The sequence below is a fragment of the Triticum urartu genome, chromosome 2A, assembly GCF_056163025.1.
Source record: "Triticum urartu cultivar PI428250 chromosome 2A, HENAU_Tu73, whole genome shotgun sequence".
Lineage (NCBI taxonomy): Eukaryota > Viridiplantae > Streptophyta > Magnoliopsida > Poales > Poaceae > Triticum > Triticum urartu.
Genome location: NC_141874.1, coordinates 61204651 through 61223313, shown reverse-complemented (window position 1 = coordinate 61223313; position 18663 = coordinate 61204651). Strand labels below are relative to the sequence as shown.

The window sequence follows — 18663 nt, the reverse complement described above, 5'->3', positions numbered from 1 at the left end:
AGGTAGAAAAAACCCCGATGCGCTGCTGTACCGGAATCGTACCGAATCTGTACGGCGTCGCTAATTTATTATTGCGGGGAGCTCCTGCGGAATCTTTTCCTTGCTTCTTATTCCCTCCGTTCGGAATTATTTGTCTCGAAAATGAATATATCTAGAACTAAAATACGTCTAGATACATCCATATCTGCGGCAAGTAATTCCGAACGAAAAAGTACTACTGTAGCTCGGCGACTGATCAGCGGGCGGCGGGACGTTCTTTGGGTCACCAGAGGTCCAGACTCCGTTGCTCGGTTCATATATAGCAATAATAAACTAGCGCCGCCCTGGTACACGGCATCCTCCAGCGTCATCTCGCCCACCGTCGGCTGGCGGCCGCGGCCAGCGCTCTCGATATCGCGCCACACCCCGTCCACCGTCTTCCTGCCCGAACCGGCTCCGCGTCGGCGGCGGTGGCGGCGGGGAGCACCGTGCGCAGGAGGTCCTCCTATAGGTTCATGCTCCGCAGCGGCTCGCCCAGGTGGCTCTCCTCCTCGTTGAGCGCGAGCCTGTAGACCGACCCCTGCCGCGACGGGCCCCTCCCCCGCCGCCGCCGCCGCCGAGAGACGACATTGTCTGAACTCCCATCCACGCGCCAACCTCCGTGTGGGGGAGAAGGGGGTGTGCTAAAAGGGGAGATGGAGAGGGGGAGGAAGAGCTGGAGCTGGTGGTGAAAGAGGAGACGATGATGCCTTTACTGTGCTACAGCTTGGGCAGAGGCATTATATTTTGGCCGAGGTGAACAGTAGGAGCAGTGAGTGAGAGTGACACTAATGATGAGTAGGGTAAATAATAAGAGGAGTGCCGGCTGGGCCACACCAGAGGAGGGGAGTGAAGGGAAGCTCATTGAATAACAAAAGGAGTTTTTTGGGGCTTTCAGCTTGGGTTCACGTCCTTGTTTTATCATCAACGTTCAAAAGAGAGAAACAAGAAATGTCTGGCCTCTCCATTATTTATTTTCCTTCATGCAGGTAGGCAGATGAGGTTGTATATATTTCATTTTTGTCCTAGGAGCCAACCAAACACCATCATATATATTCATATTCGCATGCTCAAATTAAGCCTGGCCGAGGAAGGGGAATCCACTCCCACCAAAGGCACAAAAGCCACCGCTGGAAGTGGAAATGGCAACTTCAGGCCACACACAACACCACACGGAGGAAAATTCCTTATGCCTCCATTAGGCTGGTTGTAATGGGGAGTATCATATACTAGTATCATGCATATGATACTAATGTGTGATACTACCTCCGTAATGCATAGTATCATAAGTTAGTATCTTAGATTATCTTATTAATTGTCATGCATGACACAAACTAGTAGATCATTTAATATGATACGGTATCATGATATGATACTACATCCTCTCTTTCCTCATTTAATTGTGTGCCACATCATTCAAAAAGTCTAGTTGGCATGCATGATACTACTTATGATACTCCCACTACAACCAGCCTTAGCCCTGGCAGCCCGTAATTAGGCCTGGTTAATCGAGCATTGCAGGGTGTGATGATGGCCGAGAACTTGTTTATTCATGGGTTCCCGTTGCATGAAACAACGTCTCCTCCCCCTCCCCACCTTTGGCTTGAAGGGACACATACACACATCTTTCCTCGCCCAATGGCAGGGCCGGATAAAGCCTCTCTTGTAAGCAAGATCCATGCCAAAGTTTTATCCTTTAATGATGCTAATTATCACGCCTTGCTCCACCAAAGCGGCCTTTGATGATACCAGTTGGGCATTTAGCATTAGTGGCATGTGGATCTTCCTTATTCCTTGGGAAAATGCATAAATTAAAAAATGGCACTCGTGACGGAACACTAAATTCTAAGACAACGGCCCAAAAAAATCTATAGTAAGATGTGTGCATCATTCAATGAAGAGGCATCCTCAAGAGTGTCCTCCTTCTATGTCTAAAAGAATGGAGAAGTGGATCTTGCAAGCAAATTTTTTTCTGAACTATTACTCGGAGGGAGGGCTCCCACCTGAATTCATTGCTCAAAGGTTGTCAAGGTTGCGCTATAACACGAGAGGAGACATTGTCGCCAAGACATAGCAACGCCCTCTTGGAAAGGTTCTTGAAACATATAAGTCCAAAGAGAACAATATGAAACAATGTTCCTAACGATAGCGTGGGGAGTGTGCATCTCTCCTCCAAAGGCAACTGCATTTCTTTAGTGACATGCCTGCCATGGAATGGTGAGTGAGAGTGATGGACAAATGTTGGGGGTCGAGACCGACTGGTGTGATCGCGCTGCACATCAACGGGGGTAGAAAAGGGGAGTTCGTACCCTAGGATTGACCACACTTGGTCCTTGAGGTGGCAAAGTAGAGCAATGTGGTCGACATATTAATGATCAGAGGCATACCTAGAGTAGACCGCCGAGGAAACAATGTTTTGTGATGGACATAGGCCTTTGAGATTAGCATGTCCTGAAACGGCTACTAAGAAACCGAATTGGCATTAATGGGGGACCTTAGATGACCATATAGTGTGCACTTTGGAGTCTTCAGCATGCTCGATGGATATGGTGTTGTATGCATTCCTGGAGGTGAAGGGGAGCCCATCGGCGAGGAAGCGTTTGTCGCATGAGCCATTGGTGAGGGAATCCCGCAACAAAGACAACATGTGATCCAACTCGACCAAAGCAACACTAGTGAGGCGGTTCCTCGAGTTAGTGAGTAAACCATCCCACCAGATGTTAACTACGAGTACCTTGTCATCAATGGATCTTCCATATGTTCTGGAATTTCACGAGAAGCTGATCGTGAGAAAAAAACATTCCTTAATAAAAACAAAAATCAAGTATTAACACTTATGAAGGAACACTAAACTCTAAGATAATGGCCGCAAAAAAAGTTGGTCAGTAACCTGAAGAGCATCATTTTCTTATGAACTTCACCAATTATGTGTGCATCCTAGGCGTCCCGAAGAGCCTCCTCCTTCCATGTGTGAAAAAGTAAAACCAATCTTGTAAGCAAGCTCAACAGTGAGACGATCAGATCATCCATTAAAAATCAACCAATTCCACAAAGTCAAATCATAGTTGGAAAGGTAATAATTGGTGAATTCCTATTGCTTGCTTTGCACCCTCGTTTGCTCCGAGGTGTACGACGGACACTGTTAAGCACGAGAGAGAAAGAGAGAAACAGTTCCCCATTCGGTCCTTTCAGCAAAATGATGCACCGATAATTGATGCTTGCCCACAATACGACGATTTCGGGTGTCGGGGTGAAGAAACGCTACCTAGGCGTCTTGAGAGTTTATCAGGAGTGTTTGTGTTGATGAGAGTTCAGACAGTATCACACACACCGAATATAAATGGTATTAGTTTGATATTGTGTAAAATCGATTTTTTTTTGAACTTGGTCAAAGTGTACAATGGTGTGACTTTGATCAAGTATACGCTATGATTCGGCAACGTAACTTGTAAGATATTTTTTTTTTGCGGGAAACTTGTAAGATAATTTGGAAGAAAAAGAATCCATGCATATATGCTCAACCTTGAAAGCAGAGCCGGTCTGCAAAAGGAAAACACGCTCTTGCAAGCAAGTTCAACAGCGAGAAGATCAAAGCCATCCAACCAAAAAAAATGAACGGGCGAGATGAAATCACCCATGGAAAGGTAATAATTGGCGAGCTCCTGTGGCTCGTTTTCTGCCACCCTCGACTGCTCCGAGGTGTGCGAGCAACTCGAGCCTTTTCGACGTCCGGTCCATTCGGCGAAATGCTGCGCCGATAATTGGCGCCCCGGTAGTACTCAGTACCATCTCCTGTTTCTTCGAGCGCCCACTCCTATTATTGGCCTGACCATCGCCGTGTGCATGCATGCACGGCATGCGTCGTCGTCGTCGCAGTGGCCGGCCAGGCTCTTGATTTCACCGCCTGCCCTGCCCCCTCGCGAGATTTACAGTGCGGTGAAAGCGAAACAGAGCCGCGGCAGCGGAGGAGGCAGGGCGAAAACCTGTTGACTAGCTGCAACTGTGAATGCTGCACTGTTATTTTTATCTGTTTGGTCTTGCAGTAAAAAGTGGCTGGGAGTGGGACATTGCTGGGAGCTCTCCACGTGGCAGGGCTCACCGGCGTGCAGACCAGATCTGCAGCTGGATGGGGAGTGGTTAAGTGGCGATTAAAGAACGAGCTCTCCATGCAAAAAAAAAAAAGGAACGCCCGAGTGCCGGATTATGGGCGCCCAAATCCGCTTAGCCCTAAAAAATTACTGCACCGGCCGCCATTAGCATGGCTCCTTCCTTCTTTTTCTGTTCTTTGCCAATTGCCAGTGCTGTACTGCTTGCACACTTCTTAATCGCCACTTGCATGAAAAGCATGGGGGTAGAGAGAGCAGCTGTAAACTGCGCAGGCAGATGCTCTGCCAGTGCCTTGGGAGTGCCTGGGCTGTGCATCAACCTAGGCAGTAGGCTTGTTTAGCAATTAAACTAACCCTGAATGCATGGCAATGACATGAGTAAGCATGGCAATGTGGTCATGTGATGGCATGATGAAGAATAAAGCCTGCCTTCTTTCCCCCAGCCTCTTGCCAAAACCTGGTAAAGAATTTGCAGCCATAGCGTACTCTACTAGTAATACTAGTGCTGCATGTGTGCGCGCATAGACGGCGCTGGGCTTTGCTGCATGTGTCCATGTCCTTGGAGCATTTCTCACTCATCCTTTGCATGGAAAGAATGCCAAAGGAGATAGTAAAAGAAAATTCTGCAGCGAGACTGAGAGAGGGGGAGAGGAGAGTGGGCTCTGGCAGATACGGCCCGGGCCAATGGGAACTTGACATGCAACGGTGATGGGACGGCCAAATTCCTTTCCAAATAGACCGGTTGCGGCCCACCAGCACCCTACTGCCACCACATTTCCAGCTTTTTTTATGATGCACAGAGTACGTACCACCACTGCCGTGGACCTTTATATATTCCGACGACCTTTCTTTCTTTCTCGCTGCTGTTCTCAGAATTTCGCCTTTGTGTGTGGCTGCCTCCCGTTCCGAAAAGGGCAAAACCTATGTGGGATTTGATCGAGCGATGGAGCCTGGTTAGTTAATTAGTTGATTAGCTTTGCTTGAGATCACTAGAGGTGCTATTATATGGAGAGTGAGTGAGCATGATAGGTGAGTGAAGGACTCAAGTTCCCACGTTTGTACTCGTTTTGATTCCTCTGCTAACATGCTAACAGCATCTGCAGTCGGACTGAACAAATCCGGTCCCGATACATGTTCGCGGACAACGCCCATCCATCCCTCATATGTTGCGTCTCACATCCACATACCTCAAATGTCGATCATCAAATTCATACATGCCGATTATACGATACAAACTGTCCGAATTCAACGGTTTGAAACAAAAGCAAAGCAAATCATAATTCAACATGGTCCGAGTCCATGCTTGCGTCCTGCTCCGCCTGCATCCTGGCCGCATGATCCGCTGTTGCTGCCGCAGCCGCCCTTACCGCCTCGTACTCCCTACGGCCGTTGATCTCCTTCTTCTTATCCGATAATCACTTCTTTGCATGCTTATCCAAGAGGGTTTCGTCCACCAACATGATCTTCGCATCCTCCGCATCCTGTGCGAGTTGCAACCTCTCCTTCTCAAGCTCAATCTCTTCAAATGTCTTGGCCTTCTCGTGTTCCCATTTGATCACCGTCTCTTACTTCTCCAACTCGATCTTCCCCCTCTCCATGTTCAGCTTCTTCTCTGCCCTCTTTCGGTCCCACTCCATCCTCTTCTTTTGCGCATCCAACATGAGCTTGTACCTCTCATCTTTCTTGTTCTTCCTTGCCGAAAAAATGCCCGTGCATGTGGACAACATTTTTGTAGCAGTGGCGCCATGAGAGGCCCTTGCCTTCTCCCACTTGTTTCCCATGACTTGTCGGTTATCCTTTGGCACGGTAGCTCTTCCATTCTCGACGACAACATCGTTGTCTTCATCGTCCAACCCAATTGATTGGTGGGAGTTTGAGCCATCATTTCTCTTTTTCCCGGCTTTGAGATCGATGGCTGCCACTGTCGTCTAGCAAACAATATATGTATGAGCACGAGAATGAAAACAAAAGAAGTATATGCAAATGATGACAAGATAAAGCAATTGAGCTTACGTGAGTTGCCACTCCCATCCCACTTTGAGGGCATTTAGTCGCTTGTGAGTAATAGCTGACGTACTTGTTCACTTTCCCCTTGAATGATCCCCATTGATATTGGAGTGATGCCACATTGCGGTTGGTCATGACGTACTCACTTTGTGTACCACTGCTGCTCCACTTAAGATTAGCATCAGGGAAGTACGGTGGTGGTAATTGATAAACCTGACGACAGATTGTCTGCAGGTAGAAAAAACCCCGATGCGCTGCTGTGCCGGAATCGTACCGGATCTGTACGGCGTCGCTAGTTTATTATTGCGGTGAGCTCCTGCAGTATCTTTCCCTCCTTTACTCCAGTAGCTCAGCGAGTTCTTTTTTTTTTGAGTAAATGTAGCTCAGCGAGTGGTCAGCGGGCGGCGGGACGTTCTTTGGGTCACCAGAGCCCATTGGGTCGGTTCATATACAGCACAGCAGAGAGTCAGGGCCCAAGTAGTAGCCGGCCGCGCTAGAATTTCAGCAACGGTGGGACATTGTCGGGCACTGCCATAATATTAGTACGTACTGTACCTCGCTTATTGAGCAACGGTGGGCTTGCCAACAGTCTCTGGATCAAAGATATATCAAGGTCCAGCTAAAAAAAGAGAGGATATATAGCAAGGTCAGTAGGCCACCTTTGTTATGTTCTGCTCTCTCTGGCTGCTGTTAGGAAAATACCTCAAACCATCTTCCAGGCAACAATTACTCCTTGGGGTATTATTTCTCACGAGCCCTCCTATGTAACGCTCAGCGCGCCAAGATGTCACACAAACACACAGTGTGTCATGACTGCTCCAACCCCCATGGCACTCGGCGGCGGTGCTGTAGCGACAGGAGCAAGGCACCAGAGTGTTTTTTTCCCTTTTCTATAGTTTCTACTGGTTTTTTGGTTCAATAGTTTTAAATTTTGGATTTCAAAAGGCATGATTATTTATTTATTTTAGAATACCCTTTAAAAATCGAAACATTTTTTAAATATGTGGAGCTTTTACGATCAATATTTTAAAAATAGAAAGCTTTTATATTTGTGAATTGTTTTGCAAAAATTGTGAACATTAAAAAAATTGAATAAAATCGGAGCAAAAAAAAGGAAACTAAAGAAGCCAACTCAAAAACGGGAGTGGAACCGAACGAATCAGCCGATCGGTGAAAAATAGGGAGGGGGGGGGGGGCGGGGGGGGGGGGGGGGGGGTACATGAGCTGGCTCATGCGAGCGTCGCCCTATTAGTTTGCTCAACATTTAGTCATGACAATTGACAAATAAGTTTTTTAGGAAACAACCGACACTTTTTTTTGAGAATCTAAAAGTGATTGACAAACAGGTATCACCATTTCTCTTTCATAAATCTTGGGTTTTCTCTTTCATAAATCTTGAAACTTCATTTAAAATATACACAATAAAAAAAGTTTAATTATCTCACTAGTTTATGTATAACCAATTTAAAATATAAATAATATTTATACATATAACAAAGTAAGAATTCACGTACTTATAAAAATATCAATGTAATTTAAAAAACATCAACCTTTTAGACAATATTCATATAGTTTTAGAAAGTTTTCTATCATTATCAAGATACATTCATGTATCTAAAAGAGTGTTCCCATATTTTATAAAAATCATATAGTTTTCAAAAAAAAAGTATACATACATTTTTCTAAAAAAAACATGTAATTATTAGAAGTGTTCATGCATTTAAAAAATGTTCAAGTAAAACATTAAAGACTATTTGAAGAATGTTCATGTAATTTTAAGAACTATTTGCGCCTTCTATAAAATATTTACACCGTCTAATAAAATGTTCATGTTATTTCTTAGAAGTGCTTACACATTGGTTTTGGAAATTGTGCAAAAGAAATATATAAATGAAAAACTAGATTGGAAAATTAAAAGAGAAAATAAAAAGAAATAGGAAAACATAATAGAAACATGAAAATAAAGAAAAAGACAAAAAAAGGAGGGAATCGGACCATTCAATTTTGGTATCAGCTTGACGGATTTGGAGCGATTCAAGCACCCCTAGCGATGGGATTTTCAGAGCCCGATCATAATGGCCGAAGCACGAGCAGAGCGAGCTTGTGATCAACAAGCTCTAAATACCTGCGATGTGCAGTTCATATGGTGTTCGTCCTGCCAAACAGCCCAGGAGTACAGGTCAAAGAATGATTAGTCAGCTCATACCTGAACAAGCAGGCATATAATTAACCTGTCAGATGAATAGCATTACGATGCAGAATGAATAATGATAGATTGGCCAAACAGTCATCCCAACAGAGTTCAAAAGGGTTAATTGTGTCTTAATATCCAACATACTACTCATGAACAGAATTGCAAATAGCCTGCTGAGGTCATACTCATGAACAGAAATGTGATACAATTTCTTGCCTTCCACATCCCCTGACAACGGTGACCATATTACCCAACATCTATTCCAACTGGATAGGATCCCCTTCATCACCCATCGTAGGCAGATCTTCGCTGGGATTGATCGCAGGCAGCTTCTTCCGAAAGGATTCGTGCAACACCGACCCTGGTCGCTTTTTGTTGCCCTTTGAATCTGCACACACCAAAGCCCCATGTATTAGTTTGGAAAAGACAAGTCTAAAAACCAAACAATCAACACTCAGCCTGTTAGTGCGATATAGGCTTATAAACAACAAATTTCATTTCTCCATGGTAACACAAATTTCTAGGCAGCAGAAGCCTAAAAAATCACAACGTTTAATAAACTGATGAAGCCATATTAGATGAACTCACATTTAATAGACTTCAGATAAACTATGCTAAGAGCATCTCCAATAGCAGCCCCAAAATAGGGCACCAAAAGAGCTTGGGAGTAAAAACATTTGGGCACCAAAAGTGCTTTTTTTTTTGCATGAAAACATGGTGTGTCCAACAGCAGCCCTATAATAGGGCACAACTGCTCCAACAGCCGCCCTAAAATAGGGCAGCTGCGCCACAAATTTGTTTACCACAATTTCATATGTATTGAACTTTGCGAAATAGCAACAAAATAATGTCATATATTTTTTGCCTGCTTCAACTATCAAATATTTGAAGGCATGTTCAACACAAATTGTTAGCTATATTACATAGTTCATCAAACCCATGTCAAATTAATCCAAAACATGCATTTGGGCTTCTTGATAGAGAGCAATAAAATTGCGGTGACATAGTATAGTACTCCCTCCGTCCGGAAATACTTACAACCATTTCTACGACAAGTATTTCCGGACGGAGGGAGTACCTACTACTGAACCTACTTGACTAAATCAAACCCAAACCAATGCATCAATTGACACTAGCAGCAGTACACTGAGCAATCGACACTGAAGAAATCTGACACTGAATAGAGGCAATATATACAGCTAGCACCGTCGGGTAGGTTCAGGCTAATTTGACTTGGAGCAATTTCAGTTCAGGTTTGACATCATCGTTCTCCCTTTGAAACAACCTGACTACCAATTCTCTACTGTCAAATTTCAGAAGATGCCTGTGCCTACAGCTGCACGCCATGGCTAATTTGAGTTCAGGCTAGCTATAGCTTGTTACACCGCCCGTGTGTGCTCTCCTCCGCCGACAGCCGCCGCTATATATGCGCTCCTGCAGCTAGAGCGATATAAACAACAAATTTCATTTCTCAATGGTAACACAGATTTCTAGGCAGTAGAAGTCTAAAAATCACAGAGTTTAAACTTACGAAGCCATATTAGATGAACTTGCATTTAATAGAATTCAGATTAACTATGGTAACGCAGCATTCTCTCTACCGCTAGCAGTTTGAAATCAAGTTGAAAAATGTGTATCTTATGATTCTTATCAGAGAGTGGCGAAAAGGTAGAGGCATACCTCGGCCGCGAAAGTTAGAGATGGTAGTGCGCGTGTACGCGAAGGCCATGCTGGCGTCTCGTTGTGTGGTGTATTTTGCGGTTCGCCCCACCGTCTTCTCCTTCATGTTAACAGTAATCACCTGTGACATACTGTCATATAGGCTGGTCTTGGCCATCAGGTAGAGAACATTGTCATTACAGGAGCTGAGCGTGGGGTGACCAACAAACAGGGAAGGCTCCATGGGGTTGACCATATCACGGGAATTCAGCTCCCCGTCCTTGGTGAAACCCGAATCAGCAGGCGCCATGCTCCATGTGACGGCTGTCCAACCATTCGGGGTGCGCGAGCCCGGGCAGGCATGGAGCTGAAGGTCGACGAACTTGATCCGGCCATTGACAACAGCGATGTCCCGGAAGAAGGACGAAGTGGAAGACATGCCATAGAGAGGGAGGCCGTTGTCCGGCTGCATTGGCTCCGGCAGCGGTACGTAGCGGAGCAGCCTGGGGCCGGGGGGTTCCTCCTCCCCGGAAGGAGCAGGGACATGCACGTCGCAGAGGATCATGCTGTCCCAGAGATCGACCCAACCCATGGTGCCTCCTGTGGTGACGACCTTGTTGCAGAGATGCTTCGGAGGACTAGGAGCGTCCTGCGGCCGTGGAAAGGCAGCGGGTGTGCGGGTCCAAGCGTCAGCCATGGAGTCGTAGGTGTAGAGAACGTACTGATTAGTACCATATCTGCAAAGCGTTGCGATCTTATAGGCGTCATAGTCGTTGCTGCTGGTGAAGGGGAGTTGGAATTGCTCGCTACCGCTCCTGGAATGGTAGCACGTACTGCAAGGTCCAGTAGTGGACCAGGCCGATGACGGCGATGTCGCCCTCCGTCCCGAAGATCCTAGGCTCAGAGCAGAACCGGGTGGGGTCACCGCTGCCGTAAGACATGCAGAAGTAGGAGACGTGCGGCGGCGGGGCGAGGCAGAAGGTGACCTGCATCGTGTCCTCCTTGCCGCCGCCCCTTCCTCTCCTGGTGACCGGGCAGCGGGCGGTGGTGTGGTTGCGATGGTCGATCATGTAGGCGTCGTTGTCGACAAGGGCTTCGCGCCGGTCCCAGGAGTCCTCGTCTGCTTCCCCTTCGCCGCTTTCCGGCGGAGGACGCAGGGACTCGTCGTGATAGCGCTTGCCTAACAAGGATGCAAAAGGATCTTCGTCGTCTGACATCTTGATACACTACTGGTATTTTTCTGTGAGTTGGTACTGGAATCAGATTAGTAGGAAGCGGAGCCTTATGAATCTTCGGTTCTCTACTACAGAAGCAAGGGGAGTAAGTAGGAGTCACTACAGTAGATAATTTTCAGCGTGACATGCAATGAACAAACTTCTTCAGCAGCAGACAGCAAACTTAGCACTAAAATGTTCACTTTTTCATCATGACATTACTACTAGCAGACAGTTGATCTAATAGCAGAAACAAATCTAGCACATTAGCACAAAATGTACACCTAAACTACTAATTTTTAGCACAATTGCTAGAAAATCCCTGTAATTGACCAGTTAAACAAGGGAGAGAACAGAGGAGGGAGGAGGTACGAGACAGGAAGGAGGGAGAGGAGAGAGGAGGAAGGAGAAGGCAGGGAGGAGAGATGGGGGCGGACAGAGGAGGAAGAGAAGGAAGGGAGGAGTTGGGGACGGACGAGCTACCTCGGGCATCGGCGTCTTCGGCCGGGGGGAAGCAAGGGCGGCGGCGAGGACGACCGGGGCGAGCAGGGGTGGCGGCGGCGTCGACCGGGGGCGAGGAGGGGTGGCGGCGGCATCGACCGGAGGCGACCAGGTGCAGCGGCGAGGACGACAACGACGCGGGGTACTGAATCAGGGGTGGCGGCGCCGCGGCGGCATCGAAGTGGAGTTGGTCCTGAAATAAGCCCATTATTACAAATGAAAAATTGCCATTCATTAAAACAAAAATATTTTGGAATACCAAAAACACAAAAACTTAATTTAGCTGGATAAGAAAAATGCAGGAAGGACTCCAAAAACTTGCCATCCCAAAACAATTTTAACAAAAATATAAAAATAAATGTGTCAATTTGCGAGGAAGCCAAAAATTATAGAACGAAAACGGGTAAAAAATGTGTAAACAATTGTAACAAAAAAATAAAAATGCATAAATTTCCAGGAGAGAACACAAAAAATTGCCAGGATCGCCTAAAATTGCCATGTGAACAATCATAACAAAGACAAAAAAAAATTGCTGGAAGAAAACTGCATAAAAAATGCGAGGTACCATACATAGCAAGTTTAAGGAAAAAAATGCTGGAAACACAGAAACATGGCAAACAATAATAATAATAATAATAGTAATAATAATATTATTATTAATAATAATAGTAATAATAATAATAATAATTAATCAGGGTTTACATGGTAAATTTACAGTAAATCCGAAATAAACATGGCAAAAACTTTAAAATTTTGTTCTCTGAATTCAAGGCAAATTTAGAAAATCATTTCGCTAGAGTAATGGAAATTATCTATATGTACATGAAAAATCATAACACTCGTTGCAAAATTAGAAGTTTGTTCTCTAACTCATGGCAAATTTATGCAATCACATGGCAAAATTTAGAAAAAGATGTGTCCTAAATCATGGTACATTTAGAGAAAATGTTTTATTGGTCACATGGCAAATGTAGAGATTTTATCCTCTAAAAGCATGACAACTGTTGGAAAGTGTTTATAATGGTCACATGACAATTTAAGAATATTACATTTCATAAATCAAGGCAAGGTTAGAAAAAAATGTAAAAGCAAAGTTAAATGGCAAATTTAGACAATTTAATTTCCTAATTAATGGTAATTCCAGAAATTTTGTAATGCTAACATTGCATGTTTGGGATTTTTTGTTCTACAAAACATAGCAAATTTTTGAAAAACATGTAATGGAAAATTACATTTTGATCTCCCCCCCTCTCTCCGTTTTCACTCTGTAATCTATGGGACATGCATGCCAACTTGAAGTGTAATATTTCTGTTGCCTTCTTAATATATTTACTTTATTTGCGGGAAAACTTCCGATCTATTCATCTTCGAGCATGCATGGTACAACGAATACAAAAAATAATAAAGATCAAATGCAGATCTATAGACCACCTAGCGATGATTACAAGCACTGAAGCGAGTTGAAGGCGCGCCGTCATCATCGCCCCTCTCTTGCCGAAGCCGTGCAAAACTTGTTGTAGTAGATGGTCGGGCATCGTGCTAAGGTTCCATAGGACCAGCGCACCAGAACAACAACTATCACCGACAGTGGCGGTGCCAGAAGTTCAAGTATGTGATGTCAATTTAAACTTGTGATGTCAAATACATGTGTATTTACAAATTTTCTACCATCTTCTTAATAATTTTTACTTGTAGTTTAGAGTTTCACCAAAATGTTGTGTGGTCAAGTGACCACACTGCTTGAATGTGGCTTCGCCACTGATCACCGGTACAGAATAGCGTAGATCAGAAGGATCCAACCTAATGAAACATGAACGGAGACAAAATGATAACCAGATATGAGAAAACCCACTGAAGACGATTCGCCGGAGATACACCTCCGCACACCCACCGACGATGCTAGACGCACCACTGGAACAGGGGCTAGGCGGGGACAACCTTATTCCATCTTCAGGGAAGCGCCGCCGTCTTACCTTCCTAAGTAGGACACAAACCCCAAAACTCGAAGAAACACCTAAAAATGGAGCCCTCCCACCGACAAGGGCCGGGATCAACCGCGCCCCTATGGCCCTAAAGACACCAGAGGCGAGGCAGACCAGCGCCAGCACCGGCGAGAGGCTGAGGAACCCTAATTTTTTGAGAGAGGAGACGATTGTGTGTCATTTGGTGTCCTAGCTAAGGAATTTCACTTACTTAGTAGCACTATCACTCGGTTTCAAATGTCATGAATGCTCTACAATATGCACATGGAGAAAAAAAATCTTCTCTTTCAATATTTGTAGAATGAACATGGAGGTGATATTTGTATTATCACCACTAAAACTTAAACAATATGTACAAAATTGGTTAAGGCAAAGCTCGAAAAAATATATAAATATTACATTAGGTACGTTTGTTAAAGTAGTATACTTGCCCTTCCAAAATGCATGATGTTTTACAAAATATACAACTTGTAACTTAATTTTACAAGTATGCACTGTAGATAAATAACAATAATGCTTTTCCAAAAAATACAAAAACTTGATTTTTATCTAATATAATTTCAACAAGTTTTACCTAATAATTGTCAATGATAGAAAATTTGAATCACCATTTATAAATAACATCATGTATTTTATAAAAGAGATAATAAAAATGAAAATAAAATAAAATACCTCATATGGCATCGTAAGTACATGTAGTCTAATTTTTTATAAGAGTTTGATATAAAAGTAAACTAGATAAATGTATTGCTTATGCATGTGTTCACCTATGACCTCGAATGCACCGATACGGATACGGGTATCAGTATCGGGCCAATACGGATACGTAAATTCGTCATTTTGAAAAAGTGCCAATACGGATACGTTGTACTATTCTTTTAAAAATTCAAAAAAATAGGGTACAGGAGTTAGGAATAGCAGATTACCTTCATGTTTGCTCTCCTGAACATGCATCTACTAGCTTCTCCAGTTGACAATGTTGGTGCCTTTGCCCTGTTCCAACTCCAAGTTCAAACACCAAAAGAAATGAATGAGACTACCCTATTGTAATATGAATATGGAGCAGCAAATCAATAGTAAACTGTACATCACCTTAGAAAGTTTGCAGGATTGATCTGGGCACTAAGTTCCAACTTGCATGTTTTCATTTCCATCTAGCAAGTAGCAACAGCCACAGCCAACCAAAATAAGTTAAACATGTGTAAAACAGCCAAAAAATAGTGCAACACAAGCAGACATTTGAAGTTCAATATTAGTATATTACATAGCATAGGTGGCAGACTGGCAGTTTAGTATCAAGCAACATACACATAGGTGTTCGAATAAGAACATATTACAGCACCACATTACAGATAAATAACTAAATAAGCTACGCCTCAGTCCTCGTCCTCCTCATCTAGATTCATTGCTTCATCATCCAAGTTGACAACACTAGCATCCACATCCCCAAAAGAAATGCCTTGCAACTCTGGTTGATCAAGAGACAAGTTAGCAACTTCAAGAACACCAACGCCAGTTAGAGTTTCATGAGAATCCCCTCCCACATCCCACATAAGTGATTCCCCCTTCTTGTATGCTTCTGATCTTCTTGAGAGAAGCCTAAGGTTTGAATGGCAAAAAACCATGTCTTCGGCTCGTTGAGGAGTCAATTTACTTCTGCCCACACTATGGATGAATCCATATGTACTCCAATTTCTCTCACAGCAAGAAGATGAAGCTGGTTGGCTAACCAATTTGATAGCCAAACTCTGCAATAAAGGAATGGACACTCCATGATTTGTCCACCAAGACATTGCAGAACCAACCCATCTATCATTGATTGAATCATGATCATTGAATTCTTCCGAACAAGTAGAAAATCTTGAGAATTCTTCCCTTTCTCTTGCCAAATCTTCTGCAATTGGGAAAAACTTCTTCATGCATTTGTTCCTCATGGTTGTAACCTCAAGGTCCTTGTGTGGGGGTACACGACCCTCACCTGCCGCAAGCCACTTGGCACTATAATATCTACAGAAGACAAAGTGAGCATTAGCAAAAGTAGAACTTGAATAAATGAAACAATGAATAGCTTGAGCAACAATGAAAAAATAAATCAGATTATGACCTTGGGTTGAGTGAATGGGCCATACAATGGAGTGAATTATTTCCTTTTGTCCACCGAGCAATCAACACCTTGTGAACCTGCTTGAATAAAGGGGACTCCTCATGATCATTTAAGTTCCTTTCTTCCCTTTCATATATTGCTTTCTTCACTTTCTCAATCATGGAATCCCACATCTCATAAACAAGATGAAGACATGGGTTGTCCGTGTCCGCCACACGAATCATCTCATGTAGTGGTTCGGTAATCTTGAGAATATATTCCACCTTGCTCCACCACACATCAGAGAGTATCTTCTCTTTGACAACACTTGCAGCTTCAGAATCATCTTTGTAAATATCCCATTGAGGACTAATTACCATGGATTGGGGAGCATTCTTGACCAAAACAAACCGCCGCAACATAATCACAACCGAGGCAAACCTTGTTTCAGCAATAGCAAGCAACTTCAAGTGGCTGAATTCATTAAACATGGAGAGTCGCATGCCATGGTTCATAATAAAATTCTTGATCATTGAAGCTTCATTTTTCACAATGGCAATAAACTCAAATTGATAAAAGGCTTCTACTTCAAGTGTCCGCTGCTTGGGCTCACAAATATTTTTCAGCGCAAGATTGAGGGTATGGACAACACAAGGTGTCCGATATATGTTGTCATATTCTGCCTGCACAAGTAGGCCAGCACCTCTGCAATTTGGAGCATTGTCTGTGATTACTTGGACCACATTGTGGCGACCTACTTCTTCAATCACAGACTTCAACTTCTCATAAATGTACTCCTTTGACTTCATATCACCTTCACAATTTTCAGCCTTCACGAACACTGGTGCTTTCTCAGAAATGGCCACAAAGTTGATGAGTGGGCGCCTAGCCGGATCAGACCAACCATCTGCACAAATTGTTACTCCCCTCTCAATCCATGTGCTTTTAACATGCTCCAATAACTTGTCAATGTGCATCTTTTCATTCTTTAGAAGTGTAGTCCTAAGCCTATTGTATCCAGGAGGCTTATAACCAGGAATATTATGGGTTGCAGCAAAGTTATATGAGTCTTGATAGTGTGGATTTCTTGCAAAGTTGAAAGCTAACCCTACAAAACAACAAAAGAAGTAATCAGCAAGATGCACGAAATGAAATACATAGTTGTACAATACATTTATTGCATACTTGCATAGTTTTGCATACCTCCAGAATAAAAAGCTCTAGCAATTTTTTCATCCAATTGCTTGCGTAAATCATTCAGCCAAGCTTTCTCGAGTGCACTAGTTGGTCCATCTCCTCTCCTCTTCTTAGTGCTTGCACTTGATGAAGCAACACTTGCTGAACCACTAGGCAAAGATACATTTTTTGGCTTGTTTTGTGCTAATGCAGTTTGAGCCATTGCAACTTCACTTCTAAGTGCATTTAGAATGTCTATTGTGACCTTTTTACATGCATGGATTCCATGGTTTCCTGTCTTCTTTAGCAAGTGAGCAGAAACCCTAGAGTAGCTACTCAAAGCTTCATGTCCACAATAGTTGCATTTCCATTTAGTGTTGCCCCCTGTAGGTGATTTCTCTATGATTTGAACATGGCTCCACAATGGTGCCCTTAAATTTGTAGGTACAGCAACAGCAGGAGGTTCAGTGGGAGGAGCCATCTGAATGAGATGAGAAAATGAGATCCAGAGGAGAAAAAGAGGGGAGATCTTGGCTTGGCAGGAGAAAAGGAGGGGAGATGTGTGCATACCTACTGCATGGCAGGAGGCGTTGGTGAGGAGGGAAGCTCGTCGTCGGCTAGCCGCCGCTGCCGCCGGCCCTGGGTGAGCAGCTGCTACGTATGCAGCCACCAACCGCCGCCTGGTGTGAGGTCAGGAGGGAGGGAGGAAAGAAAACTGGGAGGGAAAGGATGGGGGCGCATTGGGGTACTAGGGTTCTCTGTCTGCCTCTTATCTGGGCTAAGTGGGCTGTTATATGGGCTGGGCTGTATCCAAAACGAATCAGGAAAGTATCCTTCAAGTATCCGAATTATTTTATTTCGTTTATTCATGGATACTCCTTGGATACGTATCGGGGGCGTATTGTTGGAAATATGCCCTAGAGGCAATAATAAATTGATTATTATTATATTTCCTTGTTCTTGATAATCGTTTATTATCCATGCTAGAATTGTATTGATAGGAAACTCAGATACATGTGTGGATACATAGACAACACCATGTCCCTAGTAAGCCTCTAGTTGACTAGCTCGTTGATCAATAGATGGTTACGGTTTCCTGACCATGGACATTGGATGTCGTTGATAACGGGATCACATCATTAGGAGAATGATGTGATGGACAAGACCCAATCCTAAACCTAGCACAAGATCATGTAGTCCGTATGCTATAGCTTTTCTAATGTCAAGTATCATTTCCTTAGACCATGAGATTGTGCAACTCCCGGATACCGTAGGAGTGCTTTGGGTGTGCCAAACGTCACAACGTAACTGGGTGGCTATAAAGGTACACTACAGGTATCTCCGAAAGTGTCTGTTGGGTTGGCACGAATCGAGACTGGGATTTGTCACTCCGTGTAAACGGAGAGGTATCTCTGGGCCCACTCGGTAGGACATCATCATAATGTGCACAATGTGATCAAGGAGTTGATCACGGGATGATGTGTTACGGAACGAGTAAAGAGACTTGCCGGTAACGAGATTGAACAAGGTATCGGGATACCGACGATCGAACCTCGGGCAAGTGTCGTACCGATAGACAAAGGGAATTGTATACGGGATTGATTAAGTCCTTGACATCGTGGTTCATCCGATGAGATCATCGTGGAACATGTGGGAGCCAACATGGGTATCCAGATCCCGCTGTTGGTTATTGACCGGAGAGTCATCTCGGTCATGTCTGCAT

General features: G+C 44.0%; 3 protein-coding genes across 3 annotated transcripts; all 3 read right to left on the bottom strand.

Annotated features, from left to right (window-relative positions):
• Window positions 1-8374: 8374 nt before the first annotated feature.
• On the bottom strand, window positions 8375-10783 carry LOC125540956 (uncharacterized). Its single transcript, XM_048704470.2, has 2 exons — window positions 10006-10783; window positions 8375-8713 (listed from the first exon to the last, which is right to left on the bottom strand). The coding sequence occupies exons 1-2, from the start codon at window positions 10679-10681 to the stop codon at window positions 8583-8585; spliced, it is 807 nt and encodes a 268-aa protein (XP_048560427.2). The 5' UTR covers window positions 10682-10783; the 3' UTR covers window positions 8375-8582.
• A 3348-nt stretch (window positions 10784-14131) lies between these two features.
• Window positions 14132-15615, bottom strand: LOC147983754 (uncharacterized). Its single transcript, XM_087539588.1, has one exon. The coding sequence runs from the start codon at window positions 15613-15615 to the stop codon at window positions 15058-15060; it is 558 nt and encodes a 185-aa protein (XP_087395714.1). The 3' UTR covers window positions 14132-15057.
• Window positions 15616-15778: 163 nt separating this feature from the next.
• On the bottom strand, window positions 15779-17421 carry LOC147983753 (uncharacterized). The gene is made up of 2 exons (XM_087540853.1): window positions 16968-17421; window positions 15779-16872 (listed from the first exon to the last, which is right to left on the bottom strand). Exons 1-2 carry the CDS (start codon window positions 17419-17421, stop codon window positions 15779-15781), a joined length of 1548 nt encoding a protein of 515 aa, XP_087396979.1.
• Between the last annotated feature and the right edge of the window lie 1242 nt (window positions 17422-18663).

Excerpts from the sequence above, each read along its gene's own strand:
- LOC147983754 (XM_087539588.1), bottom strand. The coding sequence starts at position 15,615 with ATGAGGAACAAATGCATGAAGAAGTTTTTCCCAATTGCAGAAGATTTG.
- LOC125540956 (XM_048704470.2), bottom strand. The coding sequence starts at position 10,681 with ATGGCTGACGCTTGGACCCGCACACCCGCTGCCTTTCCACGGCCGCAG. Across the intron at positions 8,714-10,005 it reads CTCTAACTTTCGCGGCCGAG|ATTCAAAGGGCAACAAAAAG; the intron begins GTATGCCTCTAC and ends TGGTGTGTGCAG.
- LOC147983753 (XM_087540853.1), bottom strand. The coding sequence starts at position 17,421 with ATGGCTCCTCCCACTGAACCTCCTGCTGTTGCTGTACCTACAAATTTA. Across the intron at positions 16,873-16,967 it reads TAGAGCTTTTTATTCTGGAG|GGTTAGCTTTCAACTTTGCA; the intron begins GTATGCAAAACT and ends GTTGTTTTGTAG.